This window comes from Cupressus sempervirens, chromosome 10 (assembly GCF_028749045.1).
Source record: "Cupressus sempervirens isolate cs-2001-9-10 chromosome 10, ASM2874904v1, whole genome shotgun sequence".
Taxonomy (NCBI): domain Eukaryota; kingdom Viridiplantae; phylum Streptophyta; class Pinopsida; order Cupressales; family Cupressaceae; genus Cupressus; species Cupressus sempervirens.
The window spans coordinates 18,359,192-18,380,323 of record NC_143127.1 but is presented as its reverse complement, the minus strand read 5'-3'; the positions used below and the strand labels follow the sequence as shown (position 1 = coordinate 18,380,323).

General features: G+C 36.9%; 1 protein-coding gene across 1 annotated transcript in view; it reads left to right on the top strand.

Annotated features, from left to right (window-relative positions):
- Positions 1-20,892, top strand: part of LOC149532354 (proline-rich receptor-like protein kinase PERK15) — a 66,252-nt gene extending 45,360 nt beyond the window's left edge. The window contains exons 4-9 of the mRNA XM_089807836.1: positions 10,205-10,275; positions 10,382-10,458; positions 10,609-10,756; positions 19,460-19,621; positions 19,698-20,090; positions 20,459-20,892. Coding sequence (XP_089663962.1) covers positions 10,205-10,275; positions 10,382-10,458; positions 10,609-10,756; positions 19,460-19,621; positions 19,698-20,048 — 809 coding nt within the window. The 3' untranslated portion in view covers positions 20,049-20,090; positions 20,459-20,892. The remainder of the gene's footprint in view (positions 1-10,204; positions 10,276-10,381; positions 10,459-10,608; positions 10,757-19,459; positions 19,622-19,697; positions 20,091-20,458) is intronic.
- The last annotated feature ends 240 nt before the right edge of the window (positions 20,893-21,132 follow it).

The window sequence follows — 21,132 nt, the reverse complement described above, 5'->3', positions numbered from 1 at the left end:
TATGTCTTACCATAACTGGGGTGCCCTATCGTAGGATTATCATGGAGGGCATGCAAAATTTGTCCCTTTAACTGTGATTTAGGAACAAGGTAGACTCGGTTTTTGTAGTAGATGACATCATCAATCACCTTGTATTTATTATCTTGTACCAATCCATCCATGATCTCACAAGCATGCTGATTTTCGGAATACTCAACTAAAAGTTGAGCCTTCCAATTTGCTGAAATCTCACTCAATGAATATAGGGCAGCAAGTGATGGTTTTCTAGAAAGTGCATCAGCAATAGTATTCTTCCCCTTAATAAATTCTATGTCAAAATCATATGCTTGAATCTTGCTTACCCACTTTTGTTGACGATCATTGAGCTCTTTTTTATCAAGGAAATATTTCAGACTATTGTGGCCAGTTCTTACCATGAATTTGTTGCCAACAAGAAACTGTCAGAATTTGACTAATGCATGTATAATAGCCAACATTACCTTATCATAAGTAGAATACAACCTCTCATTATCATGCAACTTTCCTATTTTCATAGGCAATGGAATGTTTGTTTTGCATCAAAACAACCTCTATACCCTCACATGAAGTATCACACTCAAGTACAAAAGGCTGTGAGAAATAAGGGAGTGCTAAAATCGGACATGTGCTCATAAGCTCCTCGAGTCTGTCAAAGACTCCCTGTGCCTGCGCTGTCCATTTGAAGGCTTCCTTCTTCGTGAGATCTGTTAAGGGTGCTGCTAACTGAGGGAATCCCCTCACAAACCTCTGATAATATGCACATAAGCCAAGAAATCCACGTAACTCGATAATGTTATTGGGATAGGGCCAATCTCGAATTGCTTGGATTTTCTCTTCATGCACCTACACTCCATCAGTACTGATCACATGGCCCAAATATAAAATCTCACTGAGTCCAAACTTACGTTTGGACAACTTAGCAAATAAAGATTGACTCTCCATGATGTTAAGTACCTCCTCTAGGTGTCTGAGATGATCCTCCCAAGTAGAACTATAAATCAAAATATCATCGAAAAACACTAGAACCGATTTCCTCAACTGTTTGTTGAAGATATGGTTCATACAGGACTGGAAAGTGGCCAGTGCATTTGTGAGACCAAAAGGCATCACCAAGAACTCATAATGCTCATAGTGACAATGGAATGCAGTCTTATGTACATCCTCATTCTGCACATGTATCTGATGATAGCCTGAACGAAGATCAATTTTAGAGAAGTAGATAGCTCCATGAAGCTCATCCAACAACTCATCAATGCGTGAAATGGGATATCTATTTTTGATCGTCTTCTTGTTCAAGGCCCTATAATCTATACAAATCCGTAGAGCCCCATCCTTCTTCTTAACCAGTACCATAGAAGAAGCAAAAGGACTAGAGCTAGGGCTAATGAACCCCATGTCCAACAACTCATGAATGGTCTTCTCAATCTCATCCTTGTATGCTCTAGGATGATGATATGGAGTGGTGATTATTGGCTTAGCTCCATCCTCCATCTCTATTCCATGCTCAAATCCTCTATTAGGAGGTACACCCGGGGGTATATCACCAAACACTCAACCATGCCGATCCATCATTGACTGTATATCAACATGAAATGCCCTGCCATCCTGAGGTGTAGGTGTCTTGGGCTTCACATAACAATGTGTAGCCCAAATCACGCCATCATGTCTAATGATAGTCTCCATCTTGGGAGAAGACACCTCCCTACGTCCACCATCTAATGCTGCCCTCAAGATAGTCTTCTTCCCTCTAGAAAGGAACTCTAACTACATATAGTGGTGGTCAATAATGTATCGTCCAATACCCTGTAACCACTGCATGCCCAAAAGCACATCATAATCCTCCATTGAGAGTACATAGAAATCATCTGTCAAGGTATTATCCCCCATCTGAATGCTAAGCTGAGGAATCCTCCTAGTACAACTCAATATTGCGCCATTTGCAACCTTCACCGCAAAACCTGCAAACACCTCATACTGCAAGCCACAACTATCCACTAATTTCCGATCAATAAAATTGTGCATGGCACCTGTGTCTACCAAGCTCATAACCTGCTCGCCCTGAAGTGTTCCTTTCAAACGAAAGGAGTGAAATTTGAGATAATTGGATAGAGTAGCTGTAGTCACCTTGACTGATGCCAAGGGCTCAGAAGTGTCTAAGTCCAACTGCGGATGCTCCTGCTCAATCTCCTCCTGACTATCCTCAGTATCAGTGTCAGGAATCTCCTCGTCTGCCATCTTGGACGTCACCTCATTCAAATGAATTTTGCCTTTACCAAGGCAATGGTGTTCGAGCTCCCATGGCTCCTTATAGGAGAAGCATAGCTTTCTCCTTCTCAAATCATTCCTCATCTCTTGGTCCATCCTAGGAGGTTGAAGTGATAGTCAACCTCTACCCTGGAAAGTGTTGGCCTTTTGTGGAGGTTGAGAATCCCTGAATGGCTTCTTATCTATCTGATAAGGAGGGGTGGTGTCCAGTCTCAATGTCACATTAATGGCGTCCTTAAGAGTGGCCGGCTTGAAAGCACATACCAATCCCTTAAGCCTATCCTGCAGTCCCTCAACAAATAACATCATGCTACGCTTCTGAAGCATATCAGGTACCATAACTGCAATACACTGGAACTCATTAACATACGTCTCCGCATGTCCAGTCTGTCTAAGATGCGCCAACTATGTATAATAGAGTTCTATGTCCTTACAATCAAATCCGGTAATGAGATGCTTAGTGAACTGTACATAGGAGTGAACCATGGTGTGATCCTGAGTGACAAATCCATGGTGCCACCAGTCATAGGCAGCCTTGTCTAAATGCAAGACTGCAAACTGAATAGCATCACGCCCAGACATGGGCCTCAAAGATAGATATATGTCCAGCTTGTACATCCAAACTCGTGCACATGTACCACTAGTACCATCATATGTAGCCAATGTGATCTTCCTAAGAGGTGATAGTCCGCCTCTACCCCGGGAAGTGTTGGCCTTGTATGGAGGCTGAGAACCCTTGAATGGCTTCTTATATGTATGATAAGAAGTAGGGGTGGTGTCTAGTCTCAATGTCACATTAATGACGTCCTTAAGAGTGGCGGATTTGAAAGCACGTACCAATCCCTTAAACCTATCCTGCAGTCTCTCAATAAATAACATCACGCTAGCATATCAAATACCATAACTGCAATATGTAGGAACTCATTAACATACGCCTCTGCATGTCTAGTCTGTCTAAGATGCTCCAACTCCCTATAGCAGAGTTTTGTGTCCGTAAGGTCAAACTAGGTAATGAGATGCTCAGTGAACTCTGCATAGGAGTGAACCATGGTGTGATCCTGGGTGACCAATCCATGGTGCCACCAGTCATAGGCAACCTCCTCTAAATGCAAGATTGTAAACCAAATAACACCACGCTTAGGCATGGGCCTCAAAGATAGATATATGTCTAGCTTATGCACCCAAGCTCGTGCACTCGTATCACTAGTACCATCATATGCAGCCAATGTGATCTTCCTAGTAGCTCTACTGAGGTCATTGTTCCGTTGTGGCCTATGGCCCCTGTCTCCTCTAAACCTTATAGCATCTCTCTATTGTGCACAATATTGGGAAAGAGGAAAAATGTCCTTGACCTCGGAGGCGAGGCTCTCGACTCATCCGTGGCTGCCATAACTAAATCTTGGAATCCCACCTCGAGTGGCTCTACCTGTGCCGACTACTCACTCGGTGCAAACCGCGGAAGTAGGGGTCTATCCCTAACCAGTGTACGAGGGTGTGCTTGTCTGTTGGAATGAAGGGAGCTCCCAATTGATGTGTGGGATCTATGACTATGCTGACTTCTTGCGACTAAAACTGATTTGCTCCGCCCCTGTCTCTCATGCATGCCTCCATGTTTATCCAACTCCATCCGTTCCAAGGTACCTTGTAACCTTTCCAAGGTCTGAACTATCCTGGGCTGTGTAGTGATGAGAGTTTGCATCATCTCCCTCTCTCCCTCCTTCGTTTGGTTTTGTCTGGCACCTCTCTGTTCATTTGCCATAATAGTTTCTTGTTCAATTCCAAACCCTTGCTCGAATTGAGCTCTCCTGCATGTGTAAAATTTGTTTATCTCAGCTCTACCCGAATGCATAGAAGTGTCAATAAAATTCACAGGCTGGCAAGATCAAAGCTCTGATACCATTGAAAAGTCCCCAATCCTGGTGATCTTGGAAATTGTTGCTTGTTTCAAAATTCGAGACTTTGACCACAATTTTGTTCCTCTGAATAGACTTTATAGATTTTTGATTTCTTTTTGGTTTTTTCTCGTTTTCAAGTTTTTAGGTGTTTTTGAAGATATATGCAAGTAAATGACAAATAACAAATAACTTCGAACTAAGAATGATGAACAACATTCAAATATTGAAAACACTTAACAATTTGGAAATGATTCAAATCGTACCAGGCATAATATTCAGATTTTTATAGTCAAAGAAATAAATATATCAAATGGATTTGCTGCTGTCTACAATGAACCTGACGCCAGCTGTAGAAGGGTTTTACAATCACAAAAGATGGAGAGCTTGCTGTCACAAACCCCTGTATGATCTCCAAATTGCAAAACATGGCTGCTAATAAAGAATGACACCTAGAATACAAGTTCGAGTTGCCTATGGAAGAAACACCCAAGTTGGAATAGGCTTGCCGCCTACCTGAATGTGATGTTTCCTTTTGATAAATGGTTCTATGAAGAATGTTGATCCTTGCCACAGAGAATAGTACCTTGCAACTCCAATACTGAATCAGCAAATCTTTGTTGAGGTTTGCGTCCCAACACTCTAGACTTAGGGTTTTCGTCCCAAGCCTCTACATCGCTCCACTAGAGCAATTTCCAATCTCACAAGTTTCAAATATCAAAAGATACTCCACAATTAGGTCGTCATCTCCTTATAACTCTTCCCAAGTGCAAATCGAACCCTAAATGATTATTACACTTTGCACTTTAAAATAAAGTAATATTTTCCCAAATAAAGGCGTTCACGCTATAGGAAAAACATTATTTTATTAAAATGTCATAATTCAAAGCGTCAAGGAGTCTCTGGATAATGAAAATAGTTTATAATAATTCAAGACCTTTCCAACGAGCTATAACAGAAGGGCACATATGACCAAATGAAGCCATATTCCCCTTATTACTCCAAAATGGCTATATAAATAGCCTTATTATAAATTATTTAAATGCTTAGGAAATATTTAAATATATTAAAATATTCTCCATTTTGTTGCTGAAAGCCCATACGAACCAAATAAACGTGAAACTGACCATGTCACTTGTTTGTAACTGAAATCGGACGAGATGGATCAACTGGCAATCCCTTCCCTATAATCTAGGGATGCTCCTAGAAACTAGGGAACACACCTTGTCATCTTGAAACTGAAACCATGGAATGGTCCCGTGGAACCTCACATTTGGAAATCGCCACATCCTCCTAAAATCTAGGGATACCCCATAAAATCAAGGAACTACACCCAATTGGCTCCCAACTCCCTGTAAAGTCAAGCCCGGTCATTGAATATCTTGTATGAGTCTCTATCCACAACTGCTAGCCTATGAGATCCCCATGATAGGCTAACTCACATAACTTTGCTAGTCAGACTAAAGAGGGGACATGACAGAGTGCCTCGCCCTTGGGCTTAGAAGGGAAGGTCTGTGAGCACCCTACTATAGTTTCCTCAAACCCTTACCTTTTTTGATCATCATGTTAAGGAACTTTAACCATAAGGAGGATAAGGGTGGAAATGGAAGAGGGAAATGACTATGGGATTCCTCACTAGGTACGCCCCCTCATATGGATGGCAGAGGGTCACATGAGACCAAGAGGGATGCCATCTTCTCTTGGGCCTAGGTTAGAGGATTGTTTAAGGCACCCTAATATTGTTTTCTATAGCATTTGTATGGTTGAATTTCTTCAGAAAATTAAATATATTTCTATTATTAAATAAATGTGTCTACCCATAGTAAGAAAGGATTTATGCTTTCAATGTCTCTAATAAGGATGATCTATTTTATGGATTATGTTTCAATGATTTTCTAACATGCTGTGGGATCTCAACTAGGTACATGATGTCACTAATTGTATTCTACTTCTTGTTTTACTTGCATTTAGTTGTGTAGGTAAAACACTAGGGCATTTACAAAAGGGGACATCACAACCATGCACTCTTTGAGTGTGCAATTCATAATGAAGATTTTGTTTTGGAGACTACAACTTTTCTACACAAGCTCCAGTTCTGAGAAAATCTTTTGATCATCACCTAGCTACTTCCTTGAGTGGTTGTGGCTGCAGGGCAGGACCATTAATACTATGTTGAGCTTGTTGCTATCTTTCCAACTACAGTCCATTCATTTTCCCTGGAAAAAAATGAGACTCAACAAGAACTCCATGTTGCTTGTTCTCTTCCTTAGTTGTCAGGAACTGTGATTTCAAGTGAGCTTCCAAACAGCTTCAAGATGGCACCTCAGTGCTCTGGTGTTGGCATCTCATTTTGCCTCATTCCTTACCACCCATTCTATTGTTAAGCAGGGAGAAAAGCCATTGATTTTGCTTTTATCTGCCAGGATTGACTTAAACCGAATCCACCTCTTTCCCCACTACAATACATCTCCTTAACACAAAAATTTCATTTTGCAATTTATAGATCTTGGATCTCTGAGGAAGGGCCTTTTTTTATGTTGACAAAGTATTAAGTCACAATGATATTCATCTCCCTGGATTTCAACTTATCTCATTCAACAATCAGATTGACAAAGCCATTGATTTCGCTTTCAGCAACTTGCATGATTTAGTTACACAAACTCAATCCAACTTTTTCCCACTAAAATACTATTTTCTCCGTAAGAAGAGTTTTTTCCATGCAGATCACCAATTCCTAGATCCTAGATCTCCATGTGAGGGCCCTTCTTGTGTTGACAAACATTTCAGTCTCCATGATACTCCACCCCCAAGCGTTCCGACTCTTATGCAACATTAAGAAGAAATTCCACACAGTTATGTCATCATCACTGTTTTGCAATCTGCATGGATTATTCTATTTTCTAAATCTCAGCTTGGTGGGTACAATATGTGACAGGCATAATTTCTCCACAGTTTATTGAAATGAATTGAAAGAGTTTACATATAGAACTGTATAGGTTTTGACATCAATATTTCAGATCACACTTAATAATCCATCATTAGGGGGAAGAAGAGGGAAAATATGAGAGTTTTTGGATAAACCCGTGTATAAATTTTTAGCATCAATGTTTCAGATTACACTCTATGATCCATCATCAGGGAAGAAGATTCTAGAAAGCCGTGTGTAAGCTTTTAGCATCAATGTTTTGGATCATGGAGTGTAATCTAAAACATTGATGCAAAAGCCTTATACACAGTTTTTTTGTGGAAACTCTTTCAACCTAGATTCAAGTTGTGACATACATTTTTTTTACAACCTAATTACACAATCTTAAATATCTAAATTCAAAGGAAATTTCAAAAGTAACTGAATTCATTTCAGCTGACATTGATTTCAACCATCTGATTATAACTGAAGGAAATTAAAGTATTGCTAACATTTTAACTACTTCTAATTATTTAACTGAAATTAAATTAACGGCTAATTATATCAATTGAAATTCTCATAAAGTAAATGTTTTCTCTATCTTGAAAATGAAATTAACCATCTAATCATTTGAAGGTAAAAAGTGAAAGAAACATATTGTATAAATGAAATAATTTCTTAAACTTGTTATCCAAGGCTCGGCATTGGTGAGAGGAGAAGCATTGACATAGGCTTAAGCTCCCAACAGTGGACCATTACTTATCCCCACATATTTTAATTTAATAGTACGACCCTCCCTACCTCGAGATCGGGCTTGGGATGTTCATGAGTCCAGCCCTCAGAGCAACCCGGTGGGTTGAAGTTCCCCACAGTTCTCCAAAATAACTGAAGTGTTTGGACATTCAACAAAGATCACATGTTCGACACATTTGCCTAAATTCTACCTTGGCCAAGGATTTCAAATCGGGTCTACAAACCCAATCTCCACCACTCGACTTAACAACTTATACATATCTGGGACATGCATGAGCTTTATAGGTTTTTAACTTTTTATTTATTATATCTGATGTCATTCCCTCTTGTGCAGATTATATATACCTCCTCACCATTTTCAGGCTACCAAGCTGGTGATTCCTAGGTGCCTGCAAGTTTATATTCATAGAATTGATTTACACCTTCTTCGCCTTTAATGGCACAACTACCTGGTGAATTCCTTGGTGTTCATAATATCATCTTATAAAAAGGATTCATTTACATCTTGAACTGAGACAATTGATTGTACAGGATTAGTATACTTTCATGGTTAGGAAAATCATCAATGTAATGCAGACTCCATATTTTAAAATCTATTAAATACTTTCTTGAACTTGAATCAATGCATATACAATAGAAGTTATGGATACTTTGTGTTATTGACATAAGGGAAGTACGACTGATTTTTAAATGGGAATAGAAAACTCGGAATGAAACACTACATATAAAAAGCAATATTCTTATACTACAGACAGCGTAAATAATGCAAGGAAAACCATGTATGACAGAGGTCTTACGTGACACCTCTACTGCAAACCGGTTGCTCTGTTGTCAGGAATATGTCTTATCCTTCTATTCGGCGACCCACGATAGATATTATGCTGGGGTATTTGGGACGGACGTGTGATCAGTAAGTATATCGATTTCCAGGCTCAGTTGTTCCGAGAGCTTTTGATAGAATGTTATGGAAAAGGGAAGAATGAATCGATTATGATTATGAGACTCTAATAAAAGGAAGAGCTTGATTATTCGGCTCCCTTCAGTTACAAGAACCCATTCGAATACCATTGCAATCGATTTAAAAAGAAAAGGAGGAGGGAAAGAAAAGAAAGAAAAATAAGAAGTTAAAGGGTTATTGTTATTATATATTCTTATTCTACGTTCATGTGTACGTATTGATAAGGTGGCATCATTAGATTATGATTTATAATGTATTGGTGTCACCTTATTTTTATATACATATGTTCGTATTAGAGAATATTTAATAATAATCAATAATAATAATATTATTTGATAATTCTTTTAAAGGTAAGAATTTATGTTTATTTTATATTATTTATTATAATTTTTTTTTAGCTCTCACAGTTCCATCATGTAATATGTTGTCAAGTCCTAGTAACCTTGCCATGGTAGTTTTTAGGTCAAACCTGTTGATTCTAATGATTGAACTATTCGACCATCCCCTTCCAATGACCCCGTTTAGCAATGCTTCCCCTCTCTCTTCCGTCTTCTTTTTGCAATCAATCAAAACAACATTCTCGTCAAGACATCAATTCAAGATTTATAAATTGTTAATTCAAAATCATCTAGTGACTATTAGAGATTTCATCAATGTCAAAATAACTAACTCTCTTCACATATTCATGAAAATATCTCATCATTATACATGTACTTCAACTCATTTCACATGATCGGAAAGAATTAAATTGATACAATGGCTATAATTAACTAACTCACTTTCACATGATCAAGAAAGAATAGATTGATACAAGGGCTATAATTAACTAACTCGCTTCACATGATCAAGAAAGAATAGATTGATACAACGGCTATAATTAACTAACTCGCTTCACATGATCAAAAATAAATTGTTTCAACGGCAATAATCAGTTTAAAATTTAGGGCAAAAATTGGGATGTAACACAAGTGGCATTATTTGTTAATCAAAATTGGCAATTTTGGATTTCCTCTATGCACGGAGGAAATAATGAGTACATTAATATGTACGCGAGTAGTTTTTTATCAATCAAATCCATATAAGTAGTTAGGTAGATTTAAATTAAAAAATAGTTGGATAGTAAAAACTTGAAACTTGAAAGAACTGTAAATTGTAGGTAGAATTGAACTATCCTTTTTTTGATAGACAGAGTATGCTAAATATTATGTGGACAGCCAGAACAGCTTGAATGGGCAGATACAAATAAATTAGAAAGTATGTTGACATTTGGAAAAATGTCATTGTGTGATTTTTAAGTGATCCTACGTAAATAAACACTATGAAATATATTCAGAAATAAAGCTTATACTGCTTCTTTTTGATTCTCAAAGCATATTTCATAATTGAGTTAAATTTCACAATTTTCTTTAACAGGCTATCCTAAGATCATTCATCGTGATATCAAGTCATCCAACATTCTATTGGATAACAATTTTGAAGCTCAGGTATTATTTCGTCAAGGAGCTTTTCGAGTTTTGTTGATTCATAGTTAGTAATGCCTATTGGAAGTTTAAATTAGTGTCTCATGTGTTGCCTTCTTTTTCCCTATAGGTCTCAGATTTTGGACTTGCAAAATTAGCAACAGATACATATAACCATGTAACAACCCATGTCGTGGGAACTTTTGGGTAAGTTGTCTAGGCGACGTGTGCTATTACTCCCATCTTTACAACATTTCTCCCTGAACCTTGGTTATTTATCAGAAAATATGCTAAATTCATTTCATGGCCAAGAACAATGATTTTTCTCATTTTCATCAATTTTTTTTGAATTTTCAGATATCTGGCCCCAGAATACGTATCAAGTGGAAAATTCACAGAAAGGTCTGATGTATACTCATATGGAGTTTTATTGTTGGAGCTTTTTACTGGGAGAAGACCTGTTGATACATCATTTCCTTCTGGAAATGAAAGCTTGGTTGAATGGGTATCACTCAAAACTTTTTTCTTACAGGTTCTGGTGTGCCATTTTGATTCAGATAAATTTTCTTTTGTTTTGGGATATTGTGAGTGGTATAGTCTTTAAAACTGGAAGATTTCATCCTGTAAGGTTTCAAATTATTGCATGAGATCTCTACCAAGGAACAAATGCCCAAATTTATTTACAATAACCTAGTTGCTTGAAAAAAGACAAAATACATGTAAGATGCAATGAACAAAAACTCAACTATTCCATTCATAATGTGTGTACAATAAATGCAATGGAGTCTCCATTATAGAAAATATAAGAGAAGAGGATGACAGCTCACTCTTGAAGAACTGCAACTCCCAGAAATGATGAGATACCTCACTTTCCAAAAAAGGAAGTGTAACTTATAAGGAAGAGGATAACACTATGCACTCCAAAAAGGAAAAAGTTATCTTTGTAAGCTTAACCTACAATGTACTAAATGGATATCTACACAAATATCCTCCTTTTAAGTGCAGCAGCTTGAATGGGTAAAATAGGGGTTGGCAAGATAGTGCCATGCTTTTTTGTCCATGTACAAAAGAAAAACCTGTTGCCGATGGCCAAAAAAAACTAAAGAAAAGATTGAGATAGCTTCTGTCAAAAGAAGAGAGAAAAGACAGGAAGAACTTGGTAGCCTCCTCAAAGAATGCCTCATGTGTGAATGTCCTTGATTTCTGTTAAGAGCTTGGGGAAGATATCTACTACTTGTTTTGGAGGAAAAAACTATAGATCAATGTCCTACTCCTACCCTTATATGAGCTATCTGGTGTATTGCATATGGGCCTTGATATGTACATTCTTTAATCTTGATTTGGATTCATAGAAATTTGAAGAGTATTCCAATTTTCACAATAGATGATTGAAGGTTGACTCAAAGGAATATGAAATCTAAGGATATGTTGAAGCCAGATGGCCTCTATAACATATTGAGAAGGGTGATTGGTCTCTACATTTTCAGAAGATTTTTATATCTCAATTTAGGCAAGAGCTTAATGTTTTCCCCATTAATATTAACTCCAATCAAACCCTTTTGAAAAACCTTATTTTAGACATCGAGGATATCTTCAACAATTCAGTCACTATTGACTATATATTTTATAAAAATTAGCAGGATACTGTCAATTCCTAGGGATTTACCATTAGTAGAGGAGTTAATAGTTTGAGTAATTTCATCTTTGGATAGGTTTCTACTCAACTCCTTAGAATATTCTTCTTTAACTTTCTAGGAATATTTTTCTGATGAAATTGTCTAGCTTTAAAATACTGATCAATAAAAATAGATGAGATTTTTTTTTGACAAAAACTGTCAAAAGTATCTTTCATTTTCTCAAGGTTTTCAGATTCCGAATCTCTAATGCCAATCGGGCCAATGTGTTCTCTATTCCGTTTATATTTCAAAATATTGAAAACATACTTGGAACCTTTGTTATCTTCTAAACTAGTTTAGCTTTACCGTAAATTTTGGTCCTTGATTCTTATAATTTGGCAAACATCTCAATTGATACTTGGTTTTGGAAAACTCTTGAATGTTTTTAATGCGATGTCCCCTTTTTTAACTAGGCAATAATTTAATAATTTAATCGAAGTCGCCCAAAAAAATAACTTTAATTTATAAAATTTATATTTTATTGTCATGCCCCCTTTCTAGAGTGGACATTAGAGACGATAGAGTTGGCCTATCATTAGAGTCTCGTAGGTTGACAGTGGTGTTTAGGGACTCAGTTAGGGTACACAGTGTTTGGATTTGGAGTTCAGATAGTAGGAGAGCAGTTCGTTAATTGTAGGAGTTTCCTACATTTTAGGAGGTGGAGATGGGTTACATTCTTGAGTCTCTACGAGATCATTCTATAGTTTCAGTTTCGGGAGATTCAGAGACATTACTATTTTTTAACATTCCTATTTTTTAGGAGTATCCCTATTTTTGAGGTATGAGACTGCCAGTTATTTCAAATTATCTAGCATCAGTCACAGGATGTGACGAGATCAGTCTCACCTTGTAGAGGTGTTTTGGGCTATCAGTTCGCTATTTGGGAAATATTTAAATATATATAAATATTCTCCTAAGTTAGCATTTTAATAATTTAAATAAGGCTAAGTTATATCCATTTTGGATTAATAAGGGTTTTTTTGGCCTCATTTGTATGAGTATCCCTTGGTGTAATAGCTCGTTGGAAAGGTCTTGAACTTTTCTAAATATTTCTCTTTTGGCTTAGAGCATTTCAGTGAACGGATTTCTTTCTATTTGGAAAAAGGTCAATTTCTGGATACTTGACCACTTTAAAAATGAGAAATATATTATTTTATAATCCAACGCCACATGGAGACATTTTTAGGGTTCGAGCTAAGTATCGTGGGTAATAAGGAGGTAAAGAGAAAGTTCTAATTCATTATTGACATATTACATCTTGGATTTGTGATTTGGGCTCTGATTGAGCTTTCAGCACTTGGGATGCCAACCCCACTTGCTTTGCTTGTTTGGGACATAGCCCCCAAAACAATGGTTTGGATTTGTTGTAGTCAGAGGCGTCTTCGAGATTGTGCATTGTTTCTTCTTGGGAACGTAGTATTGAATCAGAGTTTCAGTTGGGATTTGGGCATTCTATCCACGTGTGGGCACTTTGCAGCTGTACGGCAACACCTGGCAGCCATATTCTTTCCCATGTGCAACATTGGAGAGTTGGAATCTGGCCGTATCTTCTTTCTGGGTTCATATTTCTTCTTCACGCATTCAGGTTGGGTTTATCCTTGGTTGTAATCATCTGGATATTATTGTAAATCTTCATCCGGTTACAAACTAGGTTTTATATTTAAAAATCTGCTTGAAGCGAAATTACTTTGGCTATATTTGAAATATATTTTCAGAACTGGTTCAGGTTATTGTACTTCTGTTATTACTCATTGCAAAATCATCAAAAACATAAAACACTCAAACCCCTGCAACTTCTGTCTAGTTTTGCAAGAAAATATTATTAAACAGGGAAAACAAATTTAAAAATAATAAAATTACAGCAGATCAGCAGAAGAGATCCATTAGGGATCTTTCATTTATTGTTTAACTATCAAAGGGCCTCAAAATGATATTTTAAAATGTCTTTAAAAGAGGTCTTAAAGTGCCAATGTTGGCATATGTTATGATGGTTAAGTTGTTTTGTTGTTCTTGCCATCAAGATTCAATCCTCTTGGGGTTTGTTTAGGAACCTCCAAGAGGTTTCATTAAGGGAATGGCTAGACAGCATAGGGATACACCTGCACAAGATTATTTTCATTGCTAGATACAAAGCGGAGTACCTCTTTATTTGCATAAATTTGTCAGCCCTAGAGTAAAACCCTCTTCCTAGAAAGTTGAGCATTGCACCAAGAAAACTAAAACTCTCTTTTTAGTTGACTTCTTGTTCTCAGAGGATCTAAGAGATGGTGAATTTTTTTTATTTGAGACCAAAACATAATTCATTATGTTCCATAAAATACCCCTACCCTCCATTTTATCTTTCTTGTAGTCCATGTTGTTGTCACCACCACAGAGCCAAGGGATCTTGGAGAGAGAGAGAGTCATCCAATTCTATAGAAGACATCTTTCTCTGTAATGAGAGAGAGAGAGAGTCCTCAAGGATTACCCAAACCACTCAGCTAGAGGGAGAGGGCCCACTATTCTTGGCCTGACTAAAATGACAGCCCTACCTCTCCCTCTTAGATGCTATAGGCAAAGAAGAACAAATAATTTCTCTAGACAAACTTCTTGCAAACAAAGAAAATCCAAATTAGGCATCATATTGCAATAGGACCTAAGAATTTATTTTCTGTAAGGAGATTCTAATCCCCTGAATTCTTTGTATAATCTATCAAAACATTTTGCCATTTTTTCCTCCTTCCCTTCGTACTATTCTTTGATCACTTATATCCTGATTACTTTCTTTCCTTTCTAATTACTTAATAAGTTTATACCTTGTTGATTCAACACCTACACTATCATTAGAAAATAGGCGGTTACCACAATCTAAAATGACCTCTTGCCATTTAAATTATTGGTGAAAATTGTACAGGATTGTTCCCTTTTAGAAGAAGTATCTACCTCTTGCTGCTTATGGGGAGTGTCGATGTGAGTTTTGTTTCACTACAACATACAAAATAAAATACTTGATATTGATATCAAGTTTACAACTCTTTCTTGAATAAGGATGCTCATCTGCTAAACAATGTATTCAAATTGTGTGATCAAATGAGACAACCTCAAGGTTCCTTCTTTTTGTGGATTTTCACTCAGTTTTATGATGTGACATTCTCTTTATCACAAAGGGACTTATGATGCTCGTTCAATGGATAGCAACTTGACTTTAACTTCTTCAAACACTTTTAACCAATCGACTTGCAAGGGAAAGGGTTTAGAAATTCTATCTAATTCTAAAAATGTAAGACAATGTTGATGATTGAATCCCCCATGGATTTAAATTAAATCTAGGCGGAGATTTAGGGTTTGCTAGGATTGCAAATCCCAGGTAGGGCTCGAATTCTGCTCCTTAGCTGGGATTGATTCAATGCTTTTTTTTATTATTGAGTTCAAATCACCCCCTATCTCGCTGGTTCATTTCTTCACACTCACTCTTGGTTTGTTGATTGATATTCTGATCTGATCCATTGATTCATCCCTTTTCTCCAAAATATTGTCATTATTTGTTTTAGACTTTCGCTTTCATCCCGTTTATGTAAATTGGGAGTCAAGGATATGTCTCAAACATCAGCAATTTATGGCAGTAATCATCCATGCGTTGGGATTTTGCTTTCACCAGATTAGGAATCCCAAGAGGTAGGTGGATTCCGCCTCCCTCTTAGAATTATCATTTTGCACTTTACATTCTATCGATCTCTGTAATCTGATCTCATTTATCATCTTTCTCCTTCGCTTGGTCTTAGTCTGATTTGAGGTTGAAAGAATACCTTGCTTTGATAGAGGGTGGAAATCTCATGCTCCTTGGGATTGAGAATCCCAAGTAGAGGGTAGATTCCGCCCTCTCCTTGGGACTGCCCTTTTACCTTTCTCAATTTGATTCTGTCCAATTTAGGCTTGAAATCATCCTAATTCTTCACTCGTGGCGTTGGTTAGACCATTTATTTGCAATTCATCTTCAATTCCCACATTTCGTCTTCCATGGATCTGAGCTTTACTCCCCCATGCCTTCATGGAATTCACATTAATGCAAGGTGGAAATTTGGTGTGCCTTGGGATTGAGAATCCCAAGTAGAAGATGGATTCCACCCCCTCCTTGAGACTGATTTAGGGGCATCAGTCTCTAATTCGATTGAGTTTTACTTGATTCAGATCTGATCTTTTGTGGATTGAAAATCATTTTTCTTGACATGAAATTTCTATTCACCTCACGCTCATCTTACCTCCCTTTTGGTTGTTTAATTTAGAGGGCAGAAATTTAGTGTATGTTGGGATTGCGAATCCCAAGTAGGCAGTGGATTCTGCCCCTACCTTAGGATTTTTTTCTTTTTAATTTAGCTTCATTTTACACAAACTCACATCCCCTTCATTTCATCTCTAGCAGTTCAGTCTGATTTTGAAGGTGATTCTCATTCTTTGTCCAGTCTGAATTGTGTATGGGGCAATTGAAATCTGAGTCCACTTATGTCTCACTTCTAAAATTTCATTTTTCCCTTCAGCCTCAATTGATCGTCATCCTTCTCTCAAGGATTTGTTCACCATGCACCATACAAAGTTGAGATTCTGCATTACCAATCCTCCATCCTTGGGCAGAGATTGAGGGTACGAAGATATCATCATTATGGAGAGTTGAAAGATATTTACCAGGAGCATATTGACTACATAATAGATCCATAGGTATATTGCAAATAAGAGCATCAAAAGCTGACCAAAATTGATGCCATGTTGATGTGGTGTAATAATCACTACCAGACTTTCAATGAAAAGGCAGAACTTGTGGAAGAAAGTACCCTGTATTGGACTATTGGGAGTGAAAAAGTCAATGTGCCCGGAGAAGAAGATATTGCAAATGTGGTTACTACACTCCACGAGTATAAAGAGAACCAGAAAAAGAAAGAGGATGCTATGGTCGACAAAGGAGGAGGAAAAGAGGCCACATGATGTTCTGTTTAGATTCTATTTCTATTTTTATGCTTAGTTTCTTTTCAGTTGCATTGCTTTTCTTACATTATGTTTTTATAAGCATTTTGAAGACTGTTTTGTGTAACGGCCTTGAAGGCGAAGAGATTGTATATCTTTTCAAAACTCTGGAATGGATTGGCACTTTTAGTTCATTTTCCCCCTGTTGCTGTGACAACTGTGTGAGACTCGAATTATGGTGGTTGTTTAGTAGATTTTTACTGTTGAAAATTGAGTATTAAGAGGAATGGAATGAATTAATTATTGATGTCAAACTGTTTTTTGGAGTCTATGATTATAGGGTGATCTGTGTCACTATTGTTCTCTCTTCTGTCATACTCTTGTTGTTTAACAGATTTATTTTCCTATGATAATCAAACTGTATGTATGATTTTTGCAGTTGTGGAGGTGTATTTACAGAAAATAGAGTAGTGATTTTAATTTGTTTGTGGTTTTTCATGGTTGTGAATTATTGAGCATTGAATTCATTGCAGTTTATAATTTCATGTTTAACTGTGGTTGTGTCATGGTGATGTGCATCCATTAGAAGTCTCTCCTGCTCTCTGGTCAAGGGCATACCCTTTCATATTCTGAAAGTGCCAAAAACATATTCATTGAAGATTTGTCAAAGGGAGCTGTATCTGTAAAATTCAGAGATCAAACTCTTATCTTTTGTTTTGGTTTTCTCAACTGTTTGTTGATAGATAGGTCTTGCAAAGGCTTGAGTCAATATTGTAAAAAGGCCAAATCTGTTAACTAACAAAATAATGAATGGAGAAAAGAAATGTAACTCCTGATAATATTCTAATATTGTGCTGGTTTTCAAAATTGAAGAAAATTTAGGTTTTGGTTCATTGTTCTATTAATTTGGTGTTGCTTTGGCTGTGTGGCTGGGCAGTTTGATTAGGCCTCTTGGTCTTGTTTGCATCACATTCGGGCATAAACAAACGAATTTCCCTACTTAAACACTAAATCACGGCTTTACTTTTTGCGTCCAAAGATAATCAAGATCCAAGGAAATTTGAAGTATGACACAATAATAAACATCCCCTCAAAGCCTAGTCTTCTTTGAATTCTCAGATGGAAAGTAGGTTGGAGAGCTCAAAGCTTTCAAACTTCTCAAATAAATGTGTTTGGGCCGAGTAATTTTCTCATTGATCTGAGAATAGACGAAAATGGACCCTGAAATGACAACAGCAAGCTCACCACGGATTCAAATCAGGACTAAAGACTTCTAGGTATTGATTACAAACTTCTAATCTAAAATGTTTTTGGGTCAAGTATAGCAAAATAAAGTTTTTCATTGATCCGAGCATAGAAGAAAATGCAGTTTGAAATGACAGGGGCAACCATGTCAAGGATTCAAATCAAGACTTCAAGGCTTCTAGGTATTGATCAAAAAGAGGATCCCTGGTTTTCTCAAACTAAACGAGTGTATACTTTGCAAATAAGAACTTGAATGTAAGATGATTTCATTTGCTATCACATCTATATGCCTTTAATGGATGGTCATACTTCTAAGTGTAAAGCATGTCAACTACAGCCCTTAAGGTCTTGTTTAACCAGTGATTAATGCATTTTCAGTGAGCTGAAACTTCCATTGCATCTATTTATCGAATTTAGCTGTTAGGGATGGATTTTGGAGAGAACCATCCATAACAACTTATTTCAAGACAATAGTTCCATGACGTACAAAAATTATTACCCTTTCAAACATGAATTTCATTCCTAAAAGTTAATTTTCTTCAATCATATATTTTATCCTCTATTATAGCTCTGACCAGCTACAAGGATGACCAGAAACACAAAAAAACGTGTGATAAAGTTCCACATTCTATCTATATTGCTTCTCTTTTTACTATTTCATGATATGCCTACTTATCAGTATCAATGCCAGTATGTAATGGAGGAAAAGTGGTTTAAGAAATAAGAAATAATCTAGTTTTTCCTAAAGATTGCATTGGGAGTCCTTGATCCATTCTTCAAAGTCATGCCCACTTATATCTGCAAGAAAAGCAACTGATATGTAAATAGAGTATAAGATGATTATAAACTTCACCCAGAAATTTGCACCAATCTAGGCCCAATAGATTTATCATCTAGCCAACGTCAAAGGCAGTCTCCAACCTGTTGGCCACTGCCAATTAGCTATCCCTATGGGGCAGAGGAGGAAGTTAATGCTCAGGGTTTTGATGGAGAAAGTGAAGCTTTCTGCTGTTCATTTTAGTTTTCCTCTAACACTGAACTAATATATAGCCAACTGAATGTGTAACTTATCCATGGAGACGAGAAATCTGTAAAGCAATGTGCAATTCAACCCATAACATGCTTTGTAAAACCCTCAAAATCCATGCAATATTCCAAAAGGAGTCAAATTATAAATTTTTGTATGTAGGTTTGCATGTCCATCAGGATGAATGTGGTCTTTTGGGATATTGGCAAGATTTTATAATAACAAGTCTAACGTGAAATTTTGTTGACGTCGTATTTTGTGTTTAGAGTGTTATTTTATTCCTTTTCTTGCTTTCCCTTGCTAATGTGCACTCTGAATTTTGCAGGCTCGGCCTCTATTGGACCATGCACTCGAAAACGGAAACTTTGAAGGTCTAGCTGATCATAGGCTAGAAAATAATTTTGATAGGGATAAGATGTTCCGTATGTTAAAAGTTGGAGCTGCATGCATTTGTCACTCTGCTCAAAGGCGACCACGGATGGGACAGGTGAGTAAGTGATAAAACACTTATAATGATAGCATGTGATTATAATTTATTCATTGCTTCCCTCTTTTTTCTCAAGGTGGTGCGGGCATTGGAAGGTGATTCTGGAGACTATGACCTGAATAATGGTGTGAAACCAGGCCATAGTGCTCAATATGATTGTCGCGAACTTTCGTCATTAGTGAGGACATTTCGTATGATGGCTTTTGGTGATCAAGAATATGACACTGGTCACAGTTTTCGCACTAGTGAGTACATTTTCAATCCTTCTGCTTCTAGCAGTGAGCTCCAACAAAGCAGAGCCTCAAGATATACAATGGCAGAATCTCATTTGCCATTGTTTCATCCATATGATGAACACATAAGTGCTGGGGAACTTGAAATACAGGCTATTAACAGGCCTCATTCTCTCCTGGATGACAGTGTGTAAATTATCGGGCATTATTCCAGATATTGGTTTAGCTGAACACAGGTATGTATTATTGTAGTTTAGCTTTCTAAACTGTCTTATTTTTTGGTGCTCTATGCAGAATTTGATAAACCATCATTTAGAAAATCTCTGATAAGCAGTAATTTCAGTTGTAACTAAATAATAGAAGCAACTAATCAGAGGGATGAAGCTGTCCTGGTAAAGCTATTTGATACCTAAAATCAAAATGACAATGTTTAAAAGATTTTCTTTTGGCAGTAATTTCGGATCAAGCAGAATAGCAATAGCAACTATTACAGAATTATTAAGTTGCACTGGTCTGTTAAAGTATCTTATGAAGTTACAGAAATATGTATGTTTGCTCTTAACCTGTCATACTGTTATCTTATCTTATTGAAATGTTGATGCAGAGCATGCAAAGAAGGCGGCTGTTCTTTGGAATTATTTTGATCAGCCTGTAACTGTGGTATTACTATCATTGTTTGTAACTTTATCATCAATTTTTCAATCACTTGATTGTATTCAATTGAGGGTAGCAGAAAAACGACACTACAAAAAAGTTCTTAGTTGCCTGACATGTATGGTATTGCATCAGGGTCCATCTTCATTCATTGTACACTTTTCTTAGGTTAAGTTCAAATTGACGCATAAATTTCATGCACTTAGGCACTTAAAGCTGATTGTACATATTCTTGGGTCTTGTGAGTGATCCTTATCATATTCCCTGGCCTAATGTAATCTTCTCCTATTGTTTGTAACAGCTGTTGTTCAAACCCAAAGAAGTTATGAGGCTGATTTATTAATGAAGTGTTGGAAAGATAATAAATTACATTCTTTAGTTAAATGTATTAGCAGAGCTAGGATTGATCATGGAGGTTGTTTTCAGAAAATTAAATTTTCAAATGAATGAGAAAAATAAATAAATTTAACACATGGGTACTTAGGACTGATTTCTGACTGATGAATTAGACTGCATAGAGTTGGGGTCACTTCCATGAGTATGGATGTGATCTCTGAGAGTGGAATGTGTGAAGTGGTAATGTAATTCATGGAACTGATCTAGTTGTTTCTTGCAGTCTGTGAT